This window comes from Halichoerus grypus, chromosome 13, assembly GCF_964656455.1.
Source record: "Halichoerus grypus chromosome 13, mHalGry1.hap1.1, whole genome shotgun sequence".
Classification (NCBI taxonomy): domain Eukaryota; kingdom Metazoa; phylum Chordata; class Mammalia; order Carnivora; family Phocidae; genus Halichoerus; species Halichoerus grypus.
In genome coordinates, this window is record NC_135724.1 from 88,162,975 (window position 1) to 88,176,355 (window position 13,381).

Sequence of the window (13,381 nt, forward strand, 5' to 3'; positions counted from 1 at the left end):
GCGTGTGCATGTGCCTGGTGCGGACGGTGTGTGTGCACGTGCCTGTGGTGCGGGTGGGGCGGGGTGGTCCTGGGGAAAGCTGGGCCAGCTTGGAGAGAATTCTTTGCTCAGCCACCCCTTTACTCCCCACCATGGGGCCCAGTGCCCAGAGCTCCCTGCTACTGGGGCCTGGGAGCCTGTGGGAGGGAATTCGGGAAGCCAGGGAGCCCCTAAGTGGTCTGAGAAGCCTACTGAACGCTCTGGGGTTGCCAAAGGAGAAGCCCTCCCGGGCCCTGCGTGACCCCGAGGACTCACACCCTTCATGCAGCTGGCCCAGACCTCTGCTTTCTGCCGTGGGAACTCTGCAGTTTGCCGGTGGCTTGTGCTAAGGGGCTTGTGAGGTCACGGGGCGGGGGGGCATCTCGGCGGGGAGCTGATCGGAGCCGGCTCAACCTTTTCTTCCTTTCCTCTCCGCCCCCCCCCCGGCCGGTCTCCTCGCACGCCCCTGCCCAGGTGTTCGTGTTGGCGCTCACGTTCCTCGTCCTCTTCCTGGGCAATTTCCTGACCACACTCAAAGTCGTGCACACGAAACTTCAGAAGAACAGAAACAAGGGGAAGAAGCTGTGAGCCAAGGGACCCGTGCGCCCCCCCCAGCCCCCCGGGGTTCAAGACTGCGGGGGGTTCCGGCTGGCACGATTTCTCCCCACGGTGCCTGCGGCCACTGCCAGCTGCCGGCCCAGGGGCCAGCGCGGGGCTGGGGGTGGCCAAGGCCCCGGTCCCCGGCGGACAAGGGCAACGTGACCCCTGCCTGTCCGCACGGCGGTCGCCCGGCCCAGCCTCCCTGTTCATGACGTATTGCTACGGGCTCCTCCCGACTGCCCAGAACCTGCAGCCTTCCCTCGCTGCCGTCTGGGCTGCGGCTGAGCCTGGGTCAGTCCTCCTGGGGTGGGGGTGGGGGGGCTAAAGCCTCAGGGAGCCCCTCAGGTTGGGGTCTGGGGTGCCCACCGGCTACTTCCTGATCCCCAGCGGGCGGAAGGAAACCCCTCGGCGGCCTGTGGAGCCTCCCGCCCCGGGGCACGCCGCTTCTGCCGTAAGCTCTCCACGCTGCTCCGTGGTGGGGCTATTTAAGTTCTCGGAGAACCACTGTCTGTCTGTGCCTTGTGCTCTTCGCGCTCCCCGAGTCTCCAGCCTGCCGGCCACCTGCGCACAGCTGCCCTCCCTCCCCGATGGCGCGGTCCCCGGGGTGGGCCCGAGGCGCGAGGGTTTGCAGTGACCACCAGAGGACGCCCCAGCCTCGGCATCCCTTGGGTGGTTTGAGGGCTTTTTTTCTTTTTTCTTTTTTGACACTTGAGAGTTTGGCTTCCTGACCCCCACCCCTCAGCCCACTTCCCGGAATTCTTGCATTGAGTTCTCGGAGAGTGGGTCTTCAGCGCTGGCTGAGACTTAAGGCCCATCCTCCCCGCCTCCCTCCCTCCCCCTCAGGTTCTGGAATGTGGTGGGGAGAGTCTGAGCAGGCTCCCTTCCAGGAGGTGGCACTTGGGAGGCCAGGACAAGGCTGCTGGTCACCTTGTGTCCGATTCTGTATTTGTGGGGAGGGTGAAGAAGCTGGCAGATTTGGTTGAATGTTCTGCCCCTGCTCCCTACACCGGCCGCAGCCTTTCTCCCACACATGGGTCTCAGCTGCCCTTAACTACCTCCCTACAAATCCCCTCTGACCAGAGTTCACAGCTCGCATCCATAGTCATGCTTTGGCCCCCAGAGGAGTTGAAGCTTTTTTAATTGTTAATTTTTAAAAATATGAAATTTCCCTTCCACCCCAGTAAGAGTCGACATAAAAACCCAGATTTCTACTTTCCCTAGAAAAATGGAAAGCTCTTGGCTGGGCTGAGCTGCCTGCCTAGGATGGGGTGCTTGCTTTCTAGTGTGCCACAGACCCCACCACTCCCTTTTATACCTGTCCTCTTTCACTCATTTGGGTCCTTCATCGGGCCCTGAGGCACCTGGGTTTTCCCTGGACTAGGAGTCGGCGAACTTTCTGTAGAGGGCCAGATAATCTGTCAGTTTGCCTCGTCTGCAGTGGTAGGGCCAAGGCAGCCAATGCCTAAATAAATGCGTGTGGCTGTGTCCCAACGAAACTTTATTTACAAAACACACAGCTGCCAGATTTGGTCCAGAGTATGGTTTCTAACCTCTCTCCTGTACCATCACTTGTCCATGAGGCCTTGGACTGAGTGCTCTTTTGACTCCCCAGGGCATGGCAGGGCCTTGGGGAACCAGGGTGGGGTGAGGTGGGATGGGGTGGAACACAGGAGTCTCTCTCTCTAGCAGCTGACGTCAGAGAGGCTCAGGCTTAGTGGGGGCTGAGGCAGGAGATCCTGGGAGGGCAGGAGCCACCTCAAGCCATTATCCCAGGTTCAGTGATACTGACTTGTAGCTCACTCAGGAAGCAAGCAGCTCTCAATCTCTGGGGCAGCGGCATCACCTGGAGCACTTGTTTAAAAACTCCTGGCCCCAGAAGGTTCAGTGAATCTGCAGCTGGGGGTTGTGTGTTCTCGTAGGAAGCCAGGATAGTCTCAGCTTGCCAGAAGTGGGGGCTGTGAGGGACAGGAGGGAGCATGATGACTATTAAAATGAGTCAGTGCTGTCCTTTTGCAGATAGGGGAACAGTCTGTACAGAGAAGTGACTTGCCCACGATCATTCGGGGCTGATGTCACTTTTCGTCTTGAGTTTCTGGCAGTGGGGGGTTGCAGGTGAGGAACCCCTGATGGGTCTGGGGTACTTTTTGCTTCTCGAGAGAGTCTCTTCTCCCCCTTGGGCATGTGCACCCAGCTCTGGAAAGATGGCAGCCCGGCCGAAGGCTGAGACTGAAGTCCTCTGTGGGTGAGGGGTGGGGGCCGGTGCCAGCCCCCATGTCCGGGGCTGGTGCGTGTGCTGTCCCGATAAGTCCCCGTCCCATTGTGGCCCCCGCGTTCCTGGAGGAAGGAAGCCAGAAGCTGGAGGATGCAGCCGTGCCTATCTCGAGCCCAGGGAGGCGGGTGACGCAGAGTAGCGGGCTTGAGGGGGGCCGTGTGGAGCACTGACAAATCCACATTTTTATCCACGTACCAGATGTAGTTGTTTGTCTCAAGCACAGGCTTTCAGGACCTAGCGGGTGTGCAAAGGGGGACACACATGGCTGGGGGGTGGCTGTGTACTCCCGAGTCCTACGGACAAATGCTGGTTCTAGGGTACAGAGAGACTGAATCCGGCACCCTCACCCCCCTCCATGCAGGCCCAGCTCCCGGGGGAACCCGGAGGTGAGTTCATGGTCAGAGCCCCAGCTGGGGAAGGAGAGATCTCCAGAATGTTCTAAGAGTCTAGCCACAGGCTCCAGACACAGGGAGACACCCAACTCAAAGTGCCGCTGGGAAGCTGGGGACGGAGCAGGATCTCGGGGTGCAGTCCGGGCCTGGCAGCCTGGGCCCTGTCAGTCTTGCATGAGGGGCTGTGTGCCCTGCCCGGGGGGCTCAGAGCAGCAAACACAACGGGCGTTTCTGCCGCTGTGCTTTCTTCAGAGCACTGAGGGCAACCTTGGCCGCCGCTCGGAAGACGTCCTCCACGTTCTCCCGAAACTTGGCAGAACATTCCAGGTAGAGGGCGGCTCGGATCTGTTCGCAGGCACTCTGGCCCTGGGGAGGGGGAAGGGGCCGCCATTAGATGAGGGGCCTGGAGCATGGGGCACCTCCTGACACCCCCCCATGGATTTGGGAACTTGGAGCTGGCTTTGGGGGCTCTCCGAGGGGAGGGTGGTCTTGGTGAGGAGCCCCCATCCCCCCATCCCCCAGCAGTGTGTGTGGATGGAACGGAAGGGCCTGCGGTGCGGCCCAGGGGCTCCGGCCGTGGCGGCTGAGAAGCCCCATCCTGCCTCTACCCTGCCCCCCTCTCCCACCTCAGGCCCCGTTTAGGCAATGGAACTGGTGAGGACAGTAAAAACTAGCTCTACTTCTAAAATTTACTTTTATTAACGCTTCTTCCTTTTTATTAAACTTTCTTATTAGTTTTCCTTTGTGTTCCTTTTATTGTCCCATGCCTCGCCCAGAAAAGCCGCGGGGTTTGGTTTTGCCCATGACTCTCACAGGTAGGGGAGCCCTGCTCTCGAACAAGGCCTGCCCCTCCAGTCCCCTGGGGCAGACGAGACAGGATCCTGGCTACGCTGCACATTAGCTGTGTGACTCTCCACCTCCACTTCACCCCTCTGGGTCTCAGGTTCTCCCCTGTAAAACAGGGGATGCGAACAGTCTGTGCCTCAGGGTTATAAGGATGAAATGAGGTAGGGAAGCAGAGGATGGGGGAGAGCGGAGACCCCTTCCTGACCTGCATGTAGGTGATGGGCTCCAGCTGGGAGGCCCGGAGCTTCCGAAGCTGCTCCTTGTCTTTGCGCAGGTCTGTCTTGCAGCCAATGAGCACCATGGGGGTCCCACGGCAGAAATGTGTGACCTCAGGGAACCACTGCGGAGGGAGAGGGCAGGCGTCAGGGCTGAGGCCAGATCCGTGGGCCCCACCCCCAAGGCAGGCTGGCTGGGTCACGGGCCTCACCTTGATGAGGACGTTGTCATAGCTGGTGGGGTTCATGACGTCATAGCAGATGAGCACGAGGTGGGTGTTCTGGTAGGACAGGGGCCGCAGCCGGTCATAATCTTCCTGCCCTGAAATGGGAGAGGAGGTAGGGGTCAAGGAGGCACCACACCCTTGTCCACCTGAGTCCCCTGTCTGGGCTCTGTCTCCAAGGCCTCGGTTTGCTCATCTGTAAAACAGACATGGCAGCCCACAGTAGCAAAAGTTCCAGGAGATAAAACCCATGCGGTGCTCAGAACCGGGTCTGATTACAGGGTAATCAGGAGAAGCTGGAGAACCTGTTAGCAATTCCGTCCGTGGCAATCACTGCCTACCCCCCCCCCGCCCTGGGCCAAATCACCTCCCCTCCGGGAAGAAGGTTGGGGGGCACTGGGGGGGGGGACTAGGCCACTGCAGGATCTGGGAGGGGACCCCCAGGCCGAGCGGCGGGGCCTTGGGTTGAATTCCTCCTGCCCTTCTGGCAAACCCCAGGAGGAGAGTGGTGGGGGGCCGGGCACAGCTGCTGTCAGGCTCACCTGGGGAGTCGGCTGGTGCTCGGCCCTCCCCCACACCGACTGAATCAGACGCCAAGGCTGGGTGTGGTTTTTTAATGCTTTTTAGTAATTTTTTTAACTGACAATTTCAAACTTACAGAAAAGTTGCAAAAAGGGTGCCAAGAACTCCCTCAGATTCCTGAGTATTACATTTTGCCCCACCTGCCCTTTGTACACGTAAACACTTGAGCAGGTGAGAGTCCCTGCACACATTCCGCGGCCTCACCCCAGCACAGTCCTCGCGGATTTCCAAGAACAGGCGTGTTCTATCACCTCCCGTAGAACAACTAGCAAGCTGGAGCAAGCAGCATGGACGCCGGGCTCTAACCCAACCCACGGGCCGCACTCAGATCTCAGCGGTGATGTCCTGTGGTCGTTCTGCCCCAGTCCAGAAGCAGGCCCAGGATTATGCCCTGCCCTGAGTCACCGGTATGCCCTAGTATTATTTAAAAACTCCCCCAGTGAGAACTGAGAGCCTTTTGGGCTCCCTGGCAGCTCTCCAGCTGCCTCTGCAAAGGCAGAAAGGTGACTTTCTTCCAGGACCTGGAACACAGAGGCCCAGTAGTCCCCTGCCCCTCCCCCTAACCTGGGGGTGCCTGGGTGCCAGCCTGCCCTCCTGCTCGCTCCCTGCCAAAGCTGGCCTCTCCATTGAGCAAGGACAGGCCACATCCTCGTCCTCCTGGCCCCCAGCTGCTGCTGGGGACACTGCCACGCTCTGCCTTCCCCCTGGCTGTCCCTCAATCTAGGACCCCTGCGGTGTGCAGTGTGACCGGGACTCACAGCTAGGACAAAGGCTGGGCCAGGAGGACTCCATGCTGCCATTCAGCCAGAGTCCCCCCAACACTGTGGAAGGAGTGAGGGACTGTCAGGGCCTGGCCGACTCAGACTCTTCCGCCCTCATCACCAAGCTGGAGAAATCCTTGTAACTGCTGGGAAGCCCATCCAGGATGCTGCTCCAGCCCATCTCCTCCAAACTGTCCCCTCTCCTAATCTTGGTCCATGTCTTTCTAGACCTGTGCTGTCCAATGGGGTAGCCGCTAGCCCCATGCGGCTACTTAAATTAATTAACATTAAAAATTCAGGTTCTCCATTGCACTAGCTACATTTCAAGTGATTAATTGCCACACAGGGCTAGTGGCTCCCGGGACGGGCAGCACGGGTGCAGGACATCCCATCGCTGCAGAAATTTCTATTGGACAGCATGGCACCATCCCGTCCAAGCCATCGCTGGTCTCTCCCATGATCTGCTGCTGCCCCTCAACAATCCATTCTCCACCCGGCAGCTGGCCGGATCTAAGACATAAGGAAGATCCTGCCTCTCTCCCCTCAAATGAAGAATACTTTCAATAGCTCCCTATTGCCCTTTGTATAAAATCCAAACATCTCCCAAGGGTCCACATGACCTGGCACCCACAGACCTGACCTTTTCTCCCCCGAAGTCCCCCGACCCCCGCTGTTTCTCAAACCCACCAAGCTTTTGTGCCCCAGAGCCTTTGTACTTGCTGTCCACCCCCAACCTGGAATGCTTTCCCTACTCACCCCCCCCATTTTTTCTTAGCATTTTACTTTAAAACATTCAAACTGAATGTCATTATTTCCTTTTTCAGGATAATTGTCTTCTCTCTACTCCTTCGCAATAACACCACTTTATGCTTTATACACTTTTTAGAGTGCTTCTGCCTATGAACCGTTAAGAAATCCTTACAGCCATCACCTGATGGGCTAGACAGGAAGTGAAGAATATTTCCATTTACACAGAAACTGAGCTTCAGAGAAGTGACCTGCCCAAGGTCCCTGCAGCAGTCACCCAGCCGGGGCCCAACCCCAGTCCAGCCGGGTCCTGGTCGAGCACTCCTTCTGCTGATAGCAACGCTCTGTTTTGCTTTGCATTGTGCCAACATGGGTTCTGGGCCCCTATGATGTAACGGTGAAGCTCCTACTTCTGGTACAACGTGCATGTCTATTCCCCGTTAGAAATCCAGCGGGAGTGGACAAGTAGCTGTAAAATGGGCCTCCTGTGCTCTGTCGGCTTCCCTTATCCTGCACGGCGGGCTCCTCATAGAGGCCTTCCCCTCACCACGCAGCATCTGCCCCCTGCACTGGGTGTCCACAACCTGGGCCTGTCCTTAAAAATCATCCCTGGCGCCTGGCAGGCGTCCAGTCAGGCCTGGCTGCTTGTCTGCTCTTGTCAGAAGCAGCAGAGAGCAGGGCTGCGCCGGGCCAGGGGGTTTAGCAACTCCGGCTGGGGAGGATTTCAGTACTGCGGCTGGAAGGAGGAAGTCAGCCTGAGCCCCCCTCCCCCGCCCCCCGGGGCCTCTGCCCTTGCCCGTCCCTCATCCCTCATCCCTCATCGAAAGGTTCTTCTTGCCCAGGGATGCCTCGCTCCCTCCTTTCCTTCAGGTCTCTGCAGAAACGTCACCTCCTCCGGCAGAGCTTCCCTGACTACTGCCCCACACCCGACCATGGCTCTATTATTCTTCTGAGTACGTGTCACTCCCTGCTGCTGGGTTTTGGTTTGGTTTTGTCTGCCCCACGAGCAGAGAAGCCCCTGAGGACAGTTATAACCCCTGGGACACAGGTGAGCTCAGTAACTGTTGGGTGAATGAACGAACAAACACATGAGTGTGTGAATATGGGGTAATGATAACCTTGCTGGCTTTCAGCAAGGGCACTTCACTTCGGTCACCTGTGTTCATTGAAGCAGCCACCCTGGGAGGTACGCTAGGCGGAGAAAGTTCTTCCTGTAAGGAGCCCATGTGGCCGAGAGGGGCCTTTTCCAAGGTCATAGACAGGTTCCCCGTGAGCTGGAGCGCCAACTCGGTCAGCTCCAAGTTCAGCGCCTGCCATGCCACTCTAAAATTGCCAAAAATTCTCTTAGGAAGCCTTCCCTGGACTTCCCGACTGGGAATCAACCTCTGGACCTTGTTGCCTTACAAATGGTTTCCTCACCTGTGAAAGGGGTACGTGAGAAGCAGGTGAGCCTTGATAACGATAGTAAAAGGAGTGAGTACCAACAACGCATGTCGGCAACGGGCTCCCTCGTTATGAAGGCTCATCATGCTCACCCACGGCTTCACCTGAAGCCCGCTGCCTGCACTAACCCGTCATTCCTCATTACGATGCTAACACGGTAGGGCTCTTGTCATCCCCATTTTACAGATGCAGAAACTGATGCACAGAAAGGTGAAGTGAGTCGCCTTAAGGTCACACAGCTAGGGGGAAGCTCTGTAAGAGAGAGAGGACCATAGGTACGACTACTGGGGGTGCCTCTCTCTCAGTCCACTCCAGAGCGTAGGGAGCTGTCCTGACCCTACAAGCCCCAGGCCTGACCAAAAGGCCGCCAACACAGGTATCCCGAGAGAGAGAGGGGCTCAGGAGGCAATGGGCAGCCAGCCCAGATCCCAGCCCTCTCCTCCGGGCTGCCTTCCTGACTTGACTGTCAGGCTCAACTTTTCCCAAGTGAGTGTGGGACCTCCACGTGGGGACCAGGCCTGCAAATGATGGACATGCTGACCTCATATCCCCTCGGGAGATGTGGAGGATCCCGGACGCCTCTCCTGTAGGACTACACTCAGACTCACGTTCTGTGACCTGGGTGCCTTCCCTCTCTGGACCTCAGTTTCCTTATCTGGCAGAGGGGGTGATAGCCCTGCCCCTGATACTGGAAGTAAAGGACTTGTAGGCTAAGCAATGCTGAACAAAGGTGAAGGACTGTTACTATGGTTACTCTTAAGACAGAAACTTCCAGGGCCTGGGGGCCTGGGCGGGGATCTAACCCCAGATCTTTGGACCCACAAGCTTTAGGGGGCCCCCCAACCACAAGGTGCTACTATTACCCTCCCCATTTACCCACACTGATGCCAAGACTTAAAGGGGCCAAGTCACCTGTCCAGCGGCACACCGGGGTCCCACTCTGGCCTCTGCAGATGGGCTTGCACGGAGTTACGTGCAAAGGGATGCATTTGTTTCTAGCAAGGAAAGGTCTTCTGGGCCACAGCTCCCCTTGAAGTGGCCCATTTTCCTGAAGCTGGTGGGGCTGTGGGGCGGGGAGGAAGTGAGGCTCTCTCTCACTTAGCACAAGGGTATTTCCTTTGTGGGAAGGAGCTTTGTTGTGTCAGTCACTTTCCAGGGGCAGGGGTCTCTAAGGCCTGGAGCTAGGCTGAGAAGAGGGTGTCACTGGGCCACAGTGATCCCCATATCTGCTAGCCATACAGAGAGCAGGTGGTTCCCAGCTCCAGCCAGGGCATTGGTCAGGGGAGGGGCGCAGGCCACATAAGAAGGGGAAGCTGCCAGAAGAGGAACCCACTTATTGCTATTGGGGCCCGCCCACCTGCGTTTCCTCCCCAGAGGCGGGAGTGGCTGGGGCAGCCCCAGCCTGGAGCCCACGCTCTGACTGCCCGCAGCTTCAGCTCTTCAAGCCCCCAGGGCTTCTGGCTCTTAGACATCCCTCTGCTCCCTGATTCCCTGTCTCAGCAACTCCTTTACGCCCCCCCCCAACTGTTCCTATTGTTCCCATCTCAGGCTGGGAAGGGGACCACAGCCCCCCACCTCCTGGGCCACCCCCATCCCATCCTGTGATGCCCCGCCCCTGGACCCCACCCCAAGGCCCAGACAGCTCCATCTCTAGTTGGTGTCTTAACATCCCACCTTGCCCCCACCTCCCCTCTGCCCAGGAAACTTCAGACTGCACCACAGCTTCCTGCCTCTGCGGTGTCAGGGCCCACAGCGAAGTGCTCACTGGGCCCGCCTCCCCTTCACCTGTCAGCACGGAGAGCTCCGCCACCCCTCCAACCAGCCTCCCACTGCTGGGGCATCTCTATCTGCTTCTGCAGGATGGACACAAGCAGCCAGACTGGCCTCCCAGGGGCCACCCCTGTCCCACAGCTCTGGTCACCGGCAGTTGGCTGGAAAGATGCCACTCTGCACCACCATCCCCCACCACGGGGTCTAGCTCAGCAGGTTCCAGAACCTTCTACAACAACCTTTATGAGACTCGTCTCCAGCTCAGCCACTCCCCTCACCCCCTTAGTCTCTTCCTCTAGTTGGTCCCCTGGCCCTCCTTTTTTGCCACTGATTTTTGATCTCCATCCACCCACGGGTAGAGACCGTCTCACTGCCTTTATCATTCTCCAGGAGCACCTCTGCCTCCAAATCTCTTCTGCATTCGTTCCTCAGGCACCGTGCTGGGCGCTGGCATATGGAAGAGGAACGACCCAGTCTCTCCTTCACGGTCCTTGCGACAGGGCTTCCTGGGTCACAGCGGGACACCCCGCAAGGAGCGGCCACGTTTCTTTCTCCCTGAGTATTCCTCCTCGGGCTGTCCTGCTGACCGTGAAGCCTGTCGACTTCCCTAGGACTCCACTGCGTCGTTCAACCCCCAGCTCTGTTTCTCTGCGGCTCGCCAGAGTCCTTCGGGGAGGGTGGGGGGAGGCAGCTCGGAGCTCTGCAGGCCTTCGATTCAGAACAGGTTGGGCTTGGGTCTGAGCCTGAATGGCCGGGCGGGGGTTGGGGGTGGCGGCCTTAAAAAATCATGACAACATTTAGCCCTTCCCAACAGCCGACCCCTGTGTTACACATCACACGGATCTAGTGTAATCCTCAAGACTAATTTAGTTAGCCCTGATTACTGATGAGGAAACTGAGGCCCAGGTGACGCATAGCCAGGGAGCCAGCCTCACAGCCCAGGTCTGATTCCAAAGCACGGGGCAGGAAGATCATCATCGCTGCGGCGGCCCCGGGCCTCTGATGACCGGGCCTGGAGCCCCTCCAATTCCTCCTGCAGCAGCTGTGAGCGCAAATCCTTCTTACACCAAACAGAAATCGTCCGGAACCTCCACACTACAATCTGCCCTAACATGTTCTTTGAGCATCTTTTTCTGGCCAAGGCCACAAAGACCAGAAATGGTCCCTATGCTGGGTCTGATGGGGGAGGCTTCCATGAACAGTGAACCCTAGGGATCTGACAGGAGAGGCCCTGAGGTCCCAGAGGACGGAGGAGAGTGAAAACCACCCTGTGAACTCTCCCTGCCTCACCAGCACCTCACCCACAAAGTGGGGCTGATGAACCTGCCCCTCCCTGGGTTCCTGACAGGAAGTATGTGAAACTAAAAGTATCCCAGACACACTGTAAGTTTTACTGCTCTTATGGCTACGCCCCCAGGGAACTTCTCAGCAACCTTTGGCTTTCTCAGTTCACAGGGCTGGAAGCAGGGCCCTGTTCTAGGGGCAGCGGGTTTGGGGCCCTCATCCAACAAGAGGGGGCTCCTTAGAAGCCACTATAGGATGGGTCCCACCATACAGTAAAGGCTGCTGAAGTCAGGAATGGAGGAGGGGTCTGGGGATGGGGTGATCCCTTTTCTGATTCTCTCCAGGGTGGAGTGAGAGATGCTACTCGCTGCCTTGGGGTGGGGGATGTCTGGATTTTGGCTCCATCCAAGGCTAGTGGAGACTTCCCCTCACATGGACAAGGCTTGGCTGGCAGTGGACAGGGCACCTGGTGACCTGGTTCCACGCAGGTCACTGAGCACTGAGTCAGAGAGGTTGGATGAGATCCTGACCTTTGTCCCCCAATGTTGGTTCAGCCCAGAAGGGGATTGAGTGCAGGATGGAAGCTCCCTGAGGGCAGACACCTGGCACCCCCCCTCCCCCCCTTGCAACGGGGACTCTGATAACTGACCCGATTAGCATAAATCCACTTGCATTAGGAGCTGCAGGTGGCCAAGAGAACCTTATTCTGGACTTAGAGCTCTGTTCCTTCCTCAGCGCTTGGTTTATCCCCAGGGAACCAGGAAGACACAGAAATGTAGCCCGAATCCCAGAACTACAGGCTCAAAACTGTAGACCACAGAATTCCAGAACCATGTACTGTAGCCGATGGAATCCCAGAAGTGTGGAACTCAGAATTTATGTCCACAGGACCCCGGAGCCTCAGGATTGTCAACCACAAAATCCCGGAGTCACAGGCTCTGATCTGTAGCCCAGAGTATTCTAGAACCACAGGACCCAGAAATTCAGCCCACAGAATCCTAGCACCAGGGGACTCAAATCTGCAGCCCACATAATCTTAAGAGACCACAGCATGCAACACACGAAATCCTGGAACCATGGGAAGCAGAAGCGATGCCCACGGTTTTCTAGAACCTCAGGGGAGGAACGAAGCCGTGGGTTCTCAGCACATTAAGCGCTAGGAGGGTGGCCGAGGAGCTCATCTCATTCAAGTACCCTCCTTCCAAAGATGGGGCGACCGAGGCCCTCTGGGCCTCCAGGGCCACCCTGCCAGAGCCCCTCCGCGGCCTTCAGGAGTGCTGGGAAGTCAGGGCCCCACAGGGGCTGGTGGGCGGGGATGCCCGGAGGGGGATGCCCGGGCTGGGGGGGGGAACCCTTCGGGCACCAGGGACCCTCGCTGCGCAAGCGCACTCACCGGCGGTATCGTACAGGTTCAGGGTCACCTCCTTGCTGCCCACAGTCACGCTGGCCGTGTATTTCTCGAATACAGATGGGGCGTAGTCCTGTCGGAGAAGAGGTCGGCTGGTTCTTAAGGGGTGCGACGGGGGCCCAGGGTCCAGCTGCGCCGCCCCCCTTCACCCCATCCAGCTCAGCTCCCCTCACCCCGCTGGGCTCTGGAATTCCCGAGGGGGCGCCCCAGGGTGGCGGCTGCCTCTCCACGCGCAGGACGCCGGGGAGCCGGAGTCCCGGCTCAAGGTGCAGGCTGAAGGCCATCCGTCGCCCCCGGTGGCCCCAAGCCCGTTTGCCCCGCGGTCTAACCCCCACCCGCCCCCCGGCGGGCCTCACCTCAGGGAAGGAGCCCTGGCTGTACACCATAAGCAGTGATGTCTTGCCGCAGCCGCCGTCACCTACGATCACGATCTTCAGCTCCTTCCTGCCCGGGCCCGGGCCCGGGGCCCCGGGGGCATCCATAGCTGTGAGCAGCCCGCACTGGCAACCGCGCGCCGGGCGGACCTCTGGGGCTGAACGATCGGGGGTGGGGGCGGGACCCAGGGGGCGGGGCGAAATAAACCCCGCCCACTACGTGCCTGCATTGCCTCCGCCAGGCAGCCACCCGGGCTCACCTCCCAGCCTCAGTTTTCCTGTTAGGGTCCCCGCGCGGGGCGTTCACCTTTCATCCCCAGGGAAACTGAGGCAACTGAGGAACGGGGGTGCTCGGCCTGCAGCGCCGCTCCCACTCCCTCCCCTGCACGTCAAGGCGCGCCCCCCATCGACAAGATTCGATCGTTTCGTTTCCGCCGTTCCTCGC

The 13,381-nt window shown here is 58.7% G+C and overlaps 2 protein-coding genes across 2 annotated transcripts in view; one reads left to right on the forward strand and one right to left on the reverse strand.

Moving 5' to 3' along the window:
- The window catches only part of TMEM120B (transmembrane protein 120B), a 45,017-nt gene extending 40,995 nt beyond the window's left edge, over positions 1-4,022 (forward strand). Inside the window, exon 12 of the mRNA XM_036085070.2 lies at positions 493-4,022. Within this exon, the coding sequence (XP_035940963.1) occupies positions 493-606 (114 nt within the window). The 3' untranslated portion in view covers positions 607-4,022. The remainder of the gene's footprint in view (positions 1-492) is intronic.
- On the reverse strand, positions 2,100-13,125 carry RHOF (ras homolog family member F, filopodia associated). The gene is made up of 5 exons (XM_036085086.2): positions 12,919-13,125; positions 12,548-12,635; positions 4,556-4,665; positions 4,334-4,468; positions 2,100-3,648 (listed from the first exon to the last, which is right to left on the reverse strand). The coding sequence occupies exons 1-5, from the start codon at positions 13,042-13,044 to the stop codon at positions 3,487-3,489; spliced, it is 621 nt and encodes a 206-aa protein (XP_035940979.1). The 5' UTR covers positions 13,045-13,125; the 3' UTR covers positions 2,100-3,486.
- Between the last annotated feature and the right edge of the window lie 256 nt (positions 13,126-13,381).